The 13,096-nt window shown below is 36.6% G+C and overlaps 1 protein-coding gene across 34 annotated transcripts in view; it reads right to left on the reverse strand.

Moving 5' to 3' along the window:
- NRXN3 (neurexin 3) overlaps nucleotides 1-13,096 on the reverse strand; it is a 1,579,173-nt gene that overhangs the window by 956,124 nt on the left and 609,953 nt on the right. For 24 of the 34 annotated variants that reach the window (XR_015252137.1, XR_015252136.1, XM_086709114.1 and 21 more), the window contains one exon: nucleotides 11,748-11,774. The exons of the other annotated variants lie outside the window; for them this stretch is intronic. Coding sequence is in view for 22 of the 24 variants with exons in the window: in XM_086709114.1 (XP_086565240.1) it covers nucleotides 11,748-11,774 (27 nt within the window). In the remaining 2 variants the exon portion in view is untranslated. The remainder of the gene's footprint in view (nucleotides 1-11,747; nucleotides 11,775-13,096) is intronic. 34 annotated transcript variants of the gene reach the window in all.

Consider the following 13,096-nt stretch of genomic DNA (forward strand, 5'->3'; position numbering starts at 1 on the left):
GATTATGCATCAGAAAACGGAGGGGCACCTGGGTGGCTGAGTCGGTTTAAGCATCTGACTTCGGTTCAGGTCATGATCTCGTGGTTCGTGAGTTCAAGCCCCACATCGGGCTCTGTGCTGAAAGCTCAGAGCCTGGAGCCTGCTTCAGATTCTGTGTCTCTCTTTCTCTCTGTCCCTCCCCTGCTCGCACCTGTCTCTCTCTCTCTCTCTCAAAAATAAACATTAAAAAATTTTAAAGAAAGAATCAGAAAATGAAATTTATGAAGATTCATGCCTGTTACTAATCACTCTGAGACCTGAGGCGATGCACTTGGATTCCATAAGCCTTGGTTTCCCACTTATAATATGTTGATATTAAAAAATGTGCTCCAGCAGGTCTCTTGGGAAGATCCTGAGCTCGTAAGTATTCAGGACTTTGTTTCAGGAGACATGATCTCTGACACATTTTGTCTCTCTTCTCAAACACATATGCCTTTTAACCTCTTTCTACTGCAATGTAACATCAGCTATTCAGGAAGATGAACAATTAGATCATTATAAGTAAACTCCATACCTCCTGCCTTTACCCCTTGATATTTTCTCTTGCTTTCTACTCTCTAATGAGGGCCCTTCCAGAGGCCACCTTGAACACTGCTTCTGACAAAGTGCCAGCACAAGGCTTTGGTGATAACGGTGTAATCTTTTAGTGTTCAGATATTATATAATCAGATTTACTCTGAACTTTATTTTTGGAAGGAAAATTTATATATCCCTTTATGGTTTATTTCCCTATCTTCCAATAATCTTTACGTTAGAAAGCTCCGTGATTTTAGTCACTTGGTCAACAGAACAGCCAGCAAATTACTCCATTTCTTTTAAAAGCAACAACTCCTGGTCTCTAAGTTTTCTTCCCAAAATTGGTACTGAAGTTGAGAAAAACTGTGTTTGTTGAGATGCTCTGAATCAATAGGTAGACTTACACTTGGTGGCTAATTGTTCTGGAAACAATTCAAATTAAACCTTCTCCTCTGTAACATGTAACTGACACCTACTAGAATACACACAGACCTGCACACACATGCACACATACATATGCATTTTTAGGAACAATGAAAGGGATGTATACCCATTGATTTATTTATCTTCTCACCAAACAGGAATGCAGAGTTTGGTTGATAATGTTAGCACATCGTACAGATCACTGATAAAGTGGCCCTTCCTAACTTTCAAAATATAAACTGTGCCTAACACTAATACTTATTAAACTTGTCACCTTGTAAATCTTATTGTGTATTAGATAAATAAAATGGATTAGAGTACAAAAAGAAATTGTACAAAAGTAGAAAGGAAAACAAACACCATTCTTACTCAAAATTAGTGTCTGAAATATTTGGTGTTGAAAGGAGAGCAGGAACTCACCTCACTTGGCTCCCAGCAAGTGGTCAGATACCAGTGTGCAGGACCTCAACACAAGGAATACACATATACAGTTGACCCTTGAACAAATGGGTTTGAACTGTGCAGGTCCACTTATTTGCAGATTTTTTCTCGGACACTACTGTTAATATATTTCCTCTTACTTATGATTTTCTTAGTAATTTTCTTTTCTCTAGCTTACTTTATTGTAAGAATACAGTATATAATACATATAACATAGAAAATGTGTTAATCTCCTCTTTATGTCATTAATAAGGCTTCCCGATCAACTGTAGGCTATTAATAGTAACGTTTTGGGGGAGTCAAAGGTTATATGTTGATCTTCAACTGCAAGGAGGTTGGAACCCCTACCCCTCACACTGTTCAAGGGTCAAATGAATTGTGAACAAAAGAAACTATTATGTTGAACTGAAATGTTGAAATGAACCATCCCTGAACAAAATCTGTGAGAAATTCATCTGGATTTTTTTAATTCTTTAAGTTTATTTATTTATTTTGAGAGAGACAGAGATGGCATGAGTAGGGGAGGGGTAGAGAGAGAGGGAGAAAGAGAGAATTGAAAGCAAGCTCCACACAGTCAGTGCAGAGCCCCATGTGGGGCTCAAACTCATGAAATTGTTGAGATCATGACCTGACCCAAAACCAAAAGTCGAACGCTTAACCAACTGAGCCACCCAGACACCCCAGGATTGTAGAGATGTAGATCCTCTTTAACTTACAATGGGGTGAACATCCCAATAAATCCATCATTAAGTTGAAAATATTATAAATAGAAAGTGCAGTTAATACACCTAACTTACCAAACATCACAGGTTAGCTTAGCCTAACTTAAATATGCTCAGAATATTTGCTTACAGTTGGGCAAAATCATCTAACACACAGCCTACTTTACACTAAGGTGTTGGATATCTCATGAAATTTATTGAATGCTGCGCTGAAAGTGAAAAACAGAATGGTTGTAAGTGTATGGCTTATCTACCCTCGTGACCGCATGGCTTAGTGGGAGCTATGGCTCACTGCCACTGCCCAGCATCACAAGAGAGTACCATACTGCTTATCACTATCCCAGGAAAACATCAAAATGCAGAATATGGTTTCTATTGAATGCGTATCGTTTTCACACCATCATAAAGTAAAAAAAAAAATCATAAGCCAAACTATTGTAAGCCAGGAGCCATCTGTGCATACACCTGAGTTCCAATTTCTCTAGAGAAAAAGAAAATGAAAACAAGGGGGAGGGTGCCCAATATATATATATAAGCATTCCTTTTGCATTTTCCTTGGAAATCCATAGTATAAACCCCTAAAACTGGCATCAACATCTAAAATCCAGTTAACTCTCAATGGGTGTTCTTGGAATAACAAGGAAGAGTGACAACATACAATATTTACTAATACACATTTATCTTGCTTTATGAAATTTTCTTGATCTCAACCAAAACTTGGCCAAATAAGACTTCACCAAAATCTTTATTTTCTCTGAAATCTCTGATTTTACAGAGAAAGGAATATGTATTCTTTTAGGTTTCAAGGGTAAGAGACCAAACTCATTCTTTGGTTAATTTTCTTCCTTTTACAATGATGAGACAAAAAGTCATAGTTTTTCAGCTTGTACCTTTACGAAGAGTATTTATATAAATAATAAATTAAGGTAGAGGGATGGGCACATTTCATCACCTCATTGACCTAAGTATTTATTGAGCATATCCTATATCCAAGTAGCTTTAGGTCATGAAAATCAAACAGTGGCAAATATCAGCATAAAATTTCAGACTGTGCTGACATAAGATACCACTATATGTATGCACATATGTCCAAATTACAGACACCAATTTAACACAATTAAGTACAATGGCCTGAACTGTGATTTGTAAACATTTCTAGGTGTCTATATAGCCTCTCTTGTCTGGGCAGTTCACATAAGATTATTCCTAGGTTTGCAAGGTGTTTGCCTATTTTTAAGATGCTTAGAGAAACTCTACTCCTTCATTTAGCAATCTTTCCTAGAATCCAATAACTCTATTAACCTTGCTTATACTTTGTGAGGTCTTGAGTTAACTCAACAGTTAAATCTGTTTTCTCCTTTTCTGCTATTTCCTCTACTTCTTCCTTTGATGAGACAAAACACACTCTCTTTTGGAAGCCACTTATTTATAATTTACTGTGTCACTCTCACTTCCTATCTACTCTTTAACGGGGTACTTGATCCCAATCTGTTTACCCCATCTAAAATCCAGATGAACAAAAACTGTTAAAGCCCCGTCCTTAGTGGACTTTTCTAAACCAGGAGCTCACTACATAATAGAAGCAAACCAAAAGGTGATATATTTGTATCCTAGAGCCCAGGGACCATTTTTAAATCAGAGAAAAAGTGGCCTTAGCTAAAGCCACTGAAGGAGAAGTTTCTTCTGTTAGTATCTCTTTTAATCGGCTCTCAAAGGACATTCCTAGAAGTTGGGGATGGATTGTACTACAGTTCTAACTGCTAAATGGTCATTACTTTTCCATTAATGGGCATCACATATGAATCACATACAGATCTGATAACGAATGAGCCACCAGCCTTTGTATGGCATATATGTGTGATTTTAGTTACCCAAAGGTACAGGTGTGAATCTTTAACATATTGATTCATCACACTAGGCTTCAACAAACTGGTTGAAACTAAAATACCAGATCTCCTAAAAAGAGGGTGACTCTTTTCTCCTCTTGGTGAACTAGCTCTCCTTTCTAATTATGGTCTGCATGAATTTGACTTTTAAAGCCATAACAGGAATGTGCCATGGAAGTTGAACAGACAGTAATGTTTTAGCCAGAAACCTATACCCTTGCTGCAAAAACTGTTACTTCTCTGATTAGATTTTATTTTGGTTCCCATTTAGAGTATATGAAATTGATATTAGATGTTATTAAAGTCACAAATGTGATGATATCATCTAATCAGACCTGTACATTTTACAGATAATATTTTCATTTTAGAACACTATTAAGTGTTTTGTTTTTTTTTTTTAATGATGTCAAACTCCCAGAAACAAACACAGAAGAACTCATGAAGTCAAAGTATTTTCATTAGTTTTGGGTTAAGATCAAGTTTTTATTTACCAAATTGCAATGAATGGAAACAAAAAATCCCAGTATGACCTCACAATGGTCTCATCAATAGTCTTATTAGTAATGTTACTGGTGCAAAATCCAGTGCAACTCTGATGGCCTTGAAGTGTTTACTATTGTCCTGAGTACTTGACTGGAGACAGTAGGATGCTTAATTTACAGGCATCTATTAAGCTACCAAGTACGGTTTTAGGAATATGTAGCTATCCATTCCTGGACAAGGATAGTTCTCAAAAGATCATCTTTTCAGCCATAATACTATGACAGTATTAATCATCATCACCACCACCACACATATAGCACATATTATGTTCTAGGTTCTGTTCTCATTCAGAGAAGCAGATCCTATAATCATGCCCATTTTACAACTAAGAAAACTGAGAGCTGAAATAAATTGTCCAAAGACCCATAGATCATTAGTGTTAGAGACAAGGGTTAAACCCAGGCTATTTGGTTCCAGATTCCTCCTTGCTCTTGGCAATTGCACTAAAGCACCTCATTGCTGGGATTCTAATGTAGATAAACAGGACTATAAGAGGGAGATCACACAAAATTACCATAACACATTGCCATCTTTCTACAACACCCCTGCTTCCTAGAAAACAAAAACAAGATTAAAAACAAAAACAAGATGTGAAATACTGCTGCAGTGTATTTCTGTTGAAAGATTTCTGGGCTAAGTCCTCACCAAAGTTTCTAATAACAAGGGTCCCTACATACACTTGAAGGAGAGGATGGATGGAAAAGATGTATGGGTGACAGTGGCTCTCAATGGAATATGTGACAGCAACATTTTAAAGAGCTGTTTTGAGAAAATGAATAAAAAGCTTGATTATACAGTGTTTGGCAAGGGTAAGGGGAAACAAACATTCATTTATAGCTGATATAGCTGGTGGAAATGTAAATCTGTACAACTTCTTTGGAGGCCAACTGGGCAATATCTATCACCTTTTGTAATGCACTTATCTGTTGACCTAGTTAATTCCACTTTTAGGGATTTATCCAACAGATAATCATGTACATGCACGCAAAGACTAACAAACAAAAACATGCATTTTCTTACTTTTTGTAGTAGTGAAAAGCTAAAAAAAATTAGTAATAAAAATAAATGCTTATCAGCAGGGTGCTGATTTAATCAACTATAATATCTCCATAAAATGCAGTATTATGTTACTATTAAAAAGAATAAAGGAGGGCCACCTGGGTGGCTAAGTCAGTTAAGCATCCAACTTCAGCTCAGGTCATGATCTCATAGTTGGTGGGTTCAAGCCCCACATAGGGGTCTGTGCTGACCACTCACAGGCTGTAGCCTGCTTCAGATTCTGTGTCTCCCTCTCTCTCTGCCCCTCCCCTGCTCATGTTCTGTTTCTGTCTCTCAAAAATGAAAAATGTTAAAAAAAAATGACAAAGGAAACCTTAATATTCTTAGATGAAACAGTCCCTAAAACATTTTAAGTGAAAAAGGACAAGATTCAGAAGAATGTGTTAAATACCGTGTCAAGAAGGACAAGGAGGGAAAAGAGGAGGGGTACAATATGGTTACAGCTCTATGTTGTATACTCACAGATTATCTTTGAGAGAATACACAAATGACTGGTAATTCTGGTTGCCTCTGAGAAAGAGAATCTGAACTCTAGGAATAGGGATGAGAGTGAGACTTTTTACTTTACATTTGTTCCAGTACCATTTTTTACATTATAAAAAATATAAAACATTCCCAAGAGAAACAAAATTATATATACTTTTTTAAAATAAGATTTTGAGAAAAGTAGAAAAGTAAGCATAATCATTTAGTATGGAAATAGAATCTCAGGTGTGATGTTGATAGTCTGATACACAATACATTTTCATATAGAAGATCTTGCTCTGTGATTTTCCATCTCCGCTAAAACTCTAAGAGAAGTGATATGGCCAGGCAAATGACTGGCAGGTAGGTTATCCAAATATTGGAAGAAATACCAAAGAGGGTTCTAGAATTTCCTTCTCAGAAAACTTTTAATAGTGAAGAAGTGAGCCTTCCTGGGTGACCCGAGGTATGAATTTCTGAATTAAAGAGATGAGCTAAACAAGTCAGCTCTGGAATTTCTAGATATACCAGACCTAAAGATAAAGCCACATAGACTGATAACATACAGAGGGAAGAAAGAGAAAAAGGAAGTGAAAAAAAAATGAAAGTCTAGCTTAAAAAACTGCAGTTCACTAAGCTATGCCTAAATTAAGCAAGAAACACCCACACGCTGTTGACTTGGCCAAAACACTGGAAATTGAGTCTGCTTAAAAACAGACCAAGGCACAGAAGCTAACGCAAAAGGCAAAAACCAGGCGCTAGGCAAGCAGGTGCAAGAGAAGGAATATTTAGTAAATACTAGTGGCCTTCAGAGGTATGACTTGGAGGTATCATATCCTTGTGATGTTATCTTCATACAGCTCTTATATAATTGTGCATTTCTATGATGTTCCAAAGATAACAGAGTCTATGGAAGTGGACAGCATTACCAAAGCTGTTCTCTGACATGATTACAGTGCGACACTCGAGTGTTTTAAGGTCAATATACTTTTTTGCATGGCACTCTACTTTTTTTCTCCTTTATGTCTGAGAAGAAAAAACGAACCTTGTTAGAGATAAATTGAGGCTTCAAGTTCAAAGTAGTTGGAGGAGGGGGTTCTACATCTGCCTAAATAACTAGGCATGTACACAAACTCACGATTTCCAGGTGAATCTTTTTAGAAAGATTGAGAAAATGGCCATACACAGAGGAATTAGCCTTTCAGAGAACAGAAAGGCAAAAAAAACAAAAGAATGAAATTGATATTCATTTATATGTGTTCACGAAATACATTCATGCTAAATTCATACCTAACTAAGATAAGTCCACTATATTTATTCAAGCTATGCTATGCACGGCTTGAAAGGGAGAGAATAAATTAGGGGCTAGGAAATAGTACGACAGAGTCAGAATCAGACAAGGTAAAGAACAACAAACCTTTTTCCATACTGTGACTTGAGCAAACATCCATGAGACCAATAAGAAGTCCATACCTGTTTCAAAACTGCATGGTTCTTAGGGTGCTGCCAGCCTCAAAGAACTGGAACCATAGGAACAGGTGATTTCCTCCAGAAATTCCCCAGAAAGCATCCCTGTTTTCTTTAGCAGTGCTTCAGGCCACCCAACAGTTCAATCACCATGATGGCTGCCAACTCTGTTGATCTTTTGCATTTTAAAGTATGTTCTAAGCTGGAATTTCCTTATATGTTTTTGAATAATCCAGCCAATTGAACCAAATCCAACAATGTCCCAATTTCAGCCAAAGACCTTGATTCGTACACTAATATATATTTGGTGATAGAACCCAGAGAAGAATTTATGATGTGGTATTCTTGGAGGATTTGGAAAGCAGGGGTAGCAAGATTTAGAATGAGTAATGATAAGTATATCCACAGATACCAGGTGGAAAGACAAGGAATTGGAAAAGACAAAGAGAGGAAGGAAGGTAGAGAAGCTGTTTTAAAAACAATGTTTCTTCTTCTTGGAAACCCTCAGCATGGAGGTGGGCCAAAGTCACTGACAGAAGGACCAGCCAACAAAGTCCAAAAGAAGAGGCTTTTCTCTCAAGATCACTGTCCTCTATCCTGGCCCAATGTTTCTCCTTATACTAGATCATCCTTCTTTTCCATGCTCTTTTCTCCATTAAAAAGGGTGTTACACCAACCCCTGGAAACAGCCATTTCCCCAAATGTTTTGCAGCAGATGAAGAAAAACAAAATCCCATAGATGATGTCATTCTGTATCTTACCTGACTTTCCAGGGGACAGGCATTCTAAAAAAAAGAATTACTGCAAAAGTTCACGACCTCACATTCAAACATGGTCAAAGTTTGATTCAGCATGTCCCTTCAAGGGGTAAGGGGAAACTCTGCTTTGAAATGTAAGCAATAACACCCTCTGACTTCTACTGAAATGACACCTGGAGACAAGACTGAGAGAAAAGAGGAAAATTCCTCTCTCTCAAACTCAGGATACAAATCAACCTTATCCCAAAAACTGCTTAAGAAGAAAGATCTGCACGCCTATCATGGAAACAACTTGAGATCCTATAATAGAGTGAACTATGAATTCTGACATCTAGTCCACAGGGAGAGGAGTTTAGGAGTTCTAATTGCCTGTACCAGTTTCAGTTGCATAGCCTTCTCGTACTTTTCCACCCAAGTGCCAATAATGCCAGGGATGGAAAAGAGACGATACATAATAAAAATGACAGGTCTTTGACTCTTAGTTTTTCCTAAAACATAAAATTCATGAACTAAATAGGATTCACATTTATTTGCATTCTTCTGCATAATATATCACTTTAGTTTCAATGCAAGGTTTTACTCCAAATCAACAATTAAAATTAACTTTAAGAAAATGTAACACTCTTACTTTGTGACTCTACACTACGCTCAGTACACATCTACATGCCTCAGCACTAAAGAGCTTAAAGGACTCGAGCTTTATTTTCCTTTGTTTCTATTCAACCACTGTTCAGTTAGTGGGCACTATATATTCTCTCATGTTCAAGCCAAAATTAACTTCCTTAGCATGTTAAAGCTTTATCTTAAGAATTCAAAGTTGATTTCCAAAATCCAATCTTGGCTCTTTATCTAAATATTGAACTAAAACTAGTTATACTCTTTCTATACTGTGATCAAAGTAGGGAACACATCTTTGCTGACATACTTCCTCTCAGTGATAGTTTTGGTGGCTCTGAATAGAAAATCTTTTATCAGGTTTAGAAAACCTGCTAGCATATATGACCTGGAGAAGAGGTATTGTCTTCCTAGAAGAAAGAATTCTGGAACTTGTCTTACGATGACTTTTCATGGCTGATCAGATGGAGTATGTGGAATTACTTACAAGATAAAGTCTGGACAGAGCACAAAAAGCAAATCCTGATATTCTGATCAAATAACTGCCTCAGTTCTCTGTTCTGCAAATAGGCATCTATGCCAGAAGATGCCAGATTCAACCTTGAATGAGATTTTTCCACCTTCATGCTCAGCTCCATCTTATTTCCTTCTAAATATTAAGCAAATGAAAAAAACTTTTCATATATATACATATATATGTGTGTATGTATGCATTTATGTATATAGGGTTTTTTGTTACATGTATATATGTACATATATATATGATTTTTTGTTTTTTGTTATATGTATATATGTATATATATGTTTTTTTAAGAAGCCAGACACAAATGACTGCATATTATATGATTCCATTTATATGAAAAGCCCAGAAAAGGCAAATTTATAGAGATAAAAGCAAACTGGTAGTTGTCTGGGGCTAAGGGTAAGACCAGGGAGTAACTGCAAAGGGACAGGAGGGAAATTTGGGGAAGTGATGGAAATGGTCTAAAATTTGATTGTGGTGGTATCTAGACAACTCTATAAATTTAATAAAAATCACTGAATTGTAAGCTTACAGTGGATGATTTTTGTGGTATGGAAATTATATCTCAATAAAGCTGCTTAAAAGAAAGAGAAAACACCAGTCTTTAGAAAAAAAGGATGCTTCAATTAGGCCTTTAATGATCTAAATATCATGAGAAATTTCTGGCTAATTAGAAATGTTTAAACACAGCAAAATAGGACACTGCTTAAATTAGCTGAAAGTGACGCCAAGACAAGCATAAAGCACTCTACTTTAGGAAGTGGTTGTTTATATCGATTTTTTTTATATTTCTTTTGTTAATTTACATGGAACATTTCCCTCCCCTCCTCCCCCCCCCCCCAAAAAAAGACAAAAAGAAAGTGGATTTGGACTTTATTACTTTGTCATCCTGATGAAATAATCTCCCAAGAAAGAGGGTTAAACTAGTAGCACCTATAAAATATCTAATGTGATGGAACAAACAAGTAAATATAAAAATTGAATTATTTCCTTTTTATTTTTTTCCTACAGAAAGACCCTAGTAAGGAAAGAAGCAAAAAATTAAGAGATAATACTGAAAATTATGTGTGTTAGATGCTGAACTAATCTAATTTTGTCTTGCTGGGTCCACAGGACAACCATATTCCCCAACTTCCTTTTGCATTTTGGATGGAGTCATATCTGACAACATATGGGCAGAAGTGATATACTGTATATCATTTACAGGCAAGGCAATAAAAACACAATGCATAACCATCCAAACTCTTTTTCTCTACCCTATGGATATGGCTGGAAGTGAAGAACTCCAAAGTGGTAGACCCAGGTAATAAAAGAATCCTAGATGCCTGAATTATGTCTTTGAAGAGAGCTGTCACTGGCATTGAATTCTGCCTGAACAAGAAAATAAATCTTTCTTTTGTCAAGCCATTAAAATGTTGAGATTGTTTATTATAGCTAATTACCCTAATTACCTTAGTTATTTGTCTTAACTGATATACTATAAGACTCAAAATATATTTCTTCCTTTATTTATTTTATCAACTAAACATTCTTTCTGCCCATCCTTCCTCTTTCCCTTCCTATTCTCCTACCTCATGACTCCAGTTACTGTTCCTTTGTGAGGCAGAAGAAGAAACACGTAAGTAATATTCAGCCTGCACTTCATTAACACTCTTCTTCAAGAACCAGAATATTTGAATGGGGTAAAGTAAAAATAATAGGCTGCAATTTTTCATTCAGAAGAGCCAGACTGTGTCTCGAGTCTTTGGTTAAAATGTTACATTATCACCAAGAACAATGCTTTGCCTATCCTCTGAGAAAAAAAATCCCTACAGTGATAAATGCCAGGAAAGAAACGTCAGAGTTGGCAGTCACCTTCTGGGTCATGAACTTTGCCGTTATTTTCTGAAGCTTTTGGTAGTGGAGAAGTGCATTCTGGTTGCTCTAACTTTTTTTTTTTTTTTTTTTTTGGTCCACCCTTGAGGATATTTCCCCAAAACAACAAATTACCATTTATTTCATTTTCAAGTTGTTTGCTTATACAGGTGCCCTTTCCTCCTTTTCTGCATAAAAAGCAAATGCAAGGAAAGAAGAGAGGACCCGCCCCAGTTCAGAAACCAAGCCCTGAGCCACACTCAGCCCATTACCCTCACCAGCCCTTCATCTGGTCAACCCCAGCTCCCCCACCCCCACAACTCCATAGTCAGAACATAAAATAATTCAAATAAAAAACAGCTCATAAAACAGTAAACAAAATAAAGCCAATTTTTTTCTTTTTTAAGAACAAAATGAAACTTGAGGGAAAACTTACTGGAGTTACAGTTTATCCTGATACAGTCTAGATGGGGAAAAATAAATGAAAGATGAAATCGCATCCTTCAAGGTAACAGCTGCAGACATCCAAAAACAATCAGTCCACCCTTCCGGGGACAGACACACGCAAGAAATGTGGCCATTTTATATATATACAGTATGTACAAGTTTAAGGGTGGGTGTATATGTACAGTATATTATTTAGTAAAGTTGGATACATATATATATACACACACACACATATATATATACACATATGTATAGAGATATATACTGATATACATATATATCCACAATAGACACCGAATATGCTGTTCCTTTTTTTTTTCAAAAACCTATTCATTTATATAAAGTATTTCAAACCTGAATTTTGAAATATTAATTTTGTTCAACTTGGAAAATGATGCAAAAATTTCCCCACCAAATGCAGGTTATATTCTATTGCCCCCATAATGATTTTTCTCAAAATTTGTCTTTAAAAGTAGCATTGACACAATTTTTGTATTAGTATTCCAAAGATATATTACCAATCTGACACATTAATTTTTTAAAAGATTTGTTCATGAAGTTTCTCAGTGTAGTATTTAACCCTTTCTCTTTTTCTAAAAACAAACTCCCGCCACCCTCTTCTTCGCTTGGGCCCCAGATGCTCTAAAAATTTGCATAGGCAGAGCTGCCGTTATCCCTAGATATAAGGAAAGGGTTAATACCACCTGGTCATTTCCTGTCATAAAATGGCCACTTGCAAACAGCTAACCGCACAAACACCCATCCCAGATTTTAGAGAGGTGGGGTTGGGTGTAGGGTAAAAGGAGCTGTATGATGGTAATACAATTGACTGGTTTCTCTGCTATTGTTTCAAAGGCTCCCAGACCAACCCACTCATGAAGCCCATCTCCGTCTTCCTGCCTGAATGCTCAGACTAAATCACGTGCCTATAGCATTCTAGGAGAAGGCGAGACAGGTATATGGGGAGGAGGTCTCAGGCACCTTTGACATCCTACCTATTTCATTCTATGATTCTGCATCTTGAGGGGAGAAAATCCTTTTTTTTTTATTGTTTAATGGGAAGGAAAGGGAAGAAAGGGTGGCTAATTTTCCAGTGCTGGTAACCAGACAGGGTATCCTATGCCAGAGATCAGAGTATCTATCCTTTTATTAGTATGTCTTTAGAGTCGTGGACATCCAGCACAAAAGGTTTTGAGTAGAGTCAATGTTTATTGGTAGGGGATTAGGTAGAATGGTTAAAAAATGTCTCAGATTAATTGTTACAAAGTTGCCCAGTTGAAGATAAATTTGATATATCATGTGGGAATTCCAATATCAATTAGTTTAAAGCTAGATACT

The sequence above is a fragment of the Puma concolor genome, chromosome B3 (assembly GCF_028749965.1).
Source record: "Puma concolor isolate L17-30 chromosome B3, mPumCon1.1.hap2, whole genome shotgun sequence".
Lineage (NCBI taxonomy): Eukaryota > Metazoa > Chordata > Mammalia > Carnivora > Felidae > Puma > Puma concolor.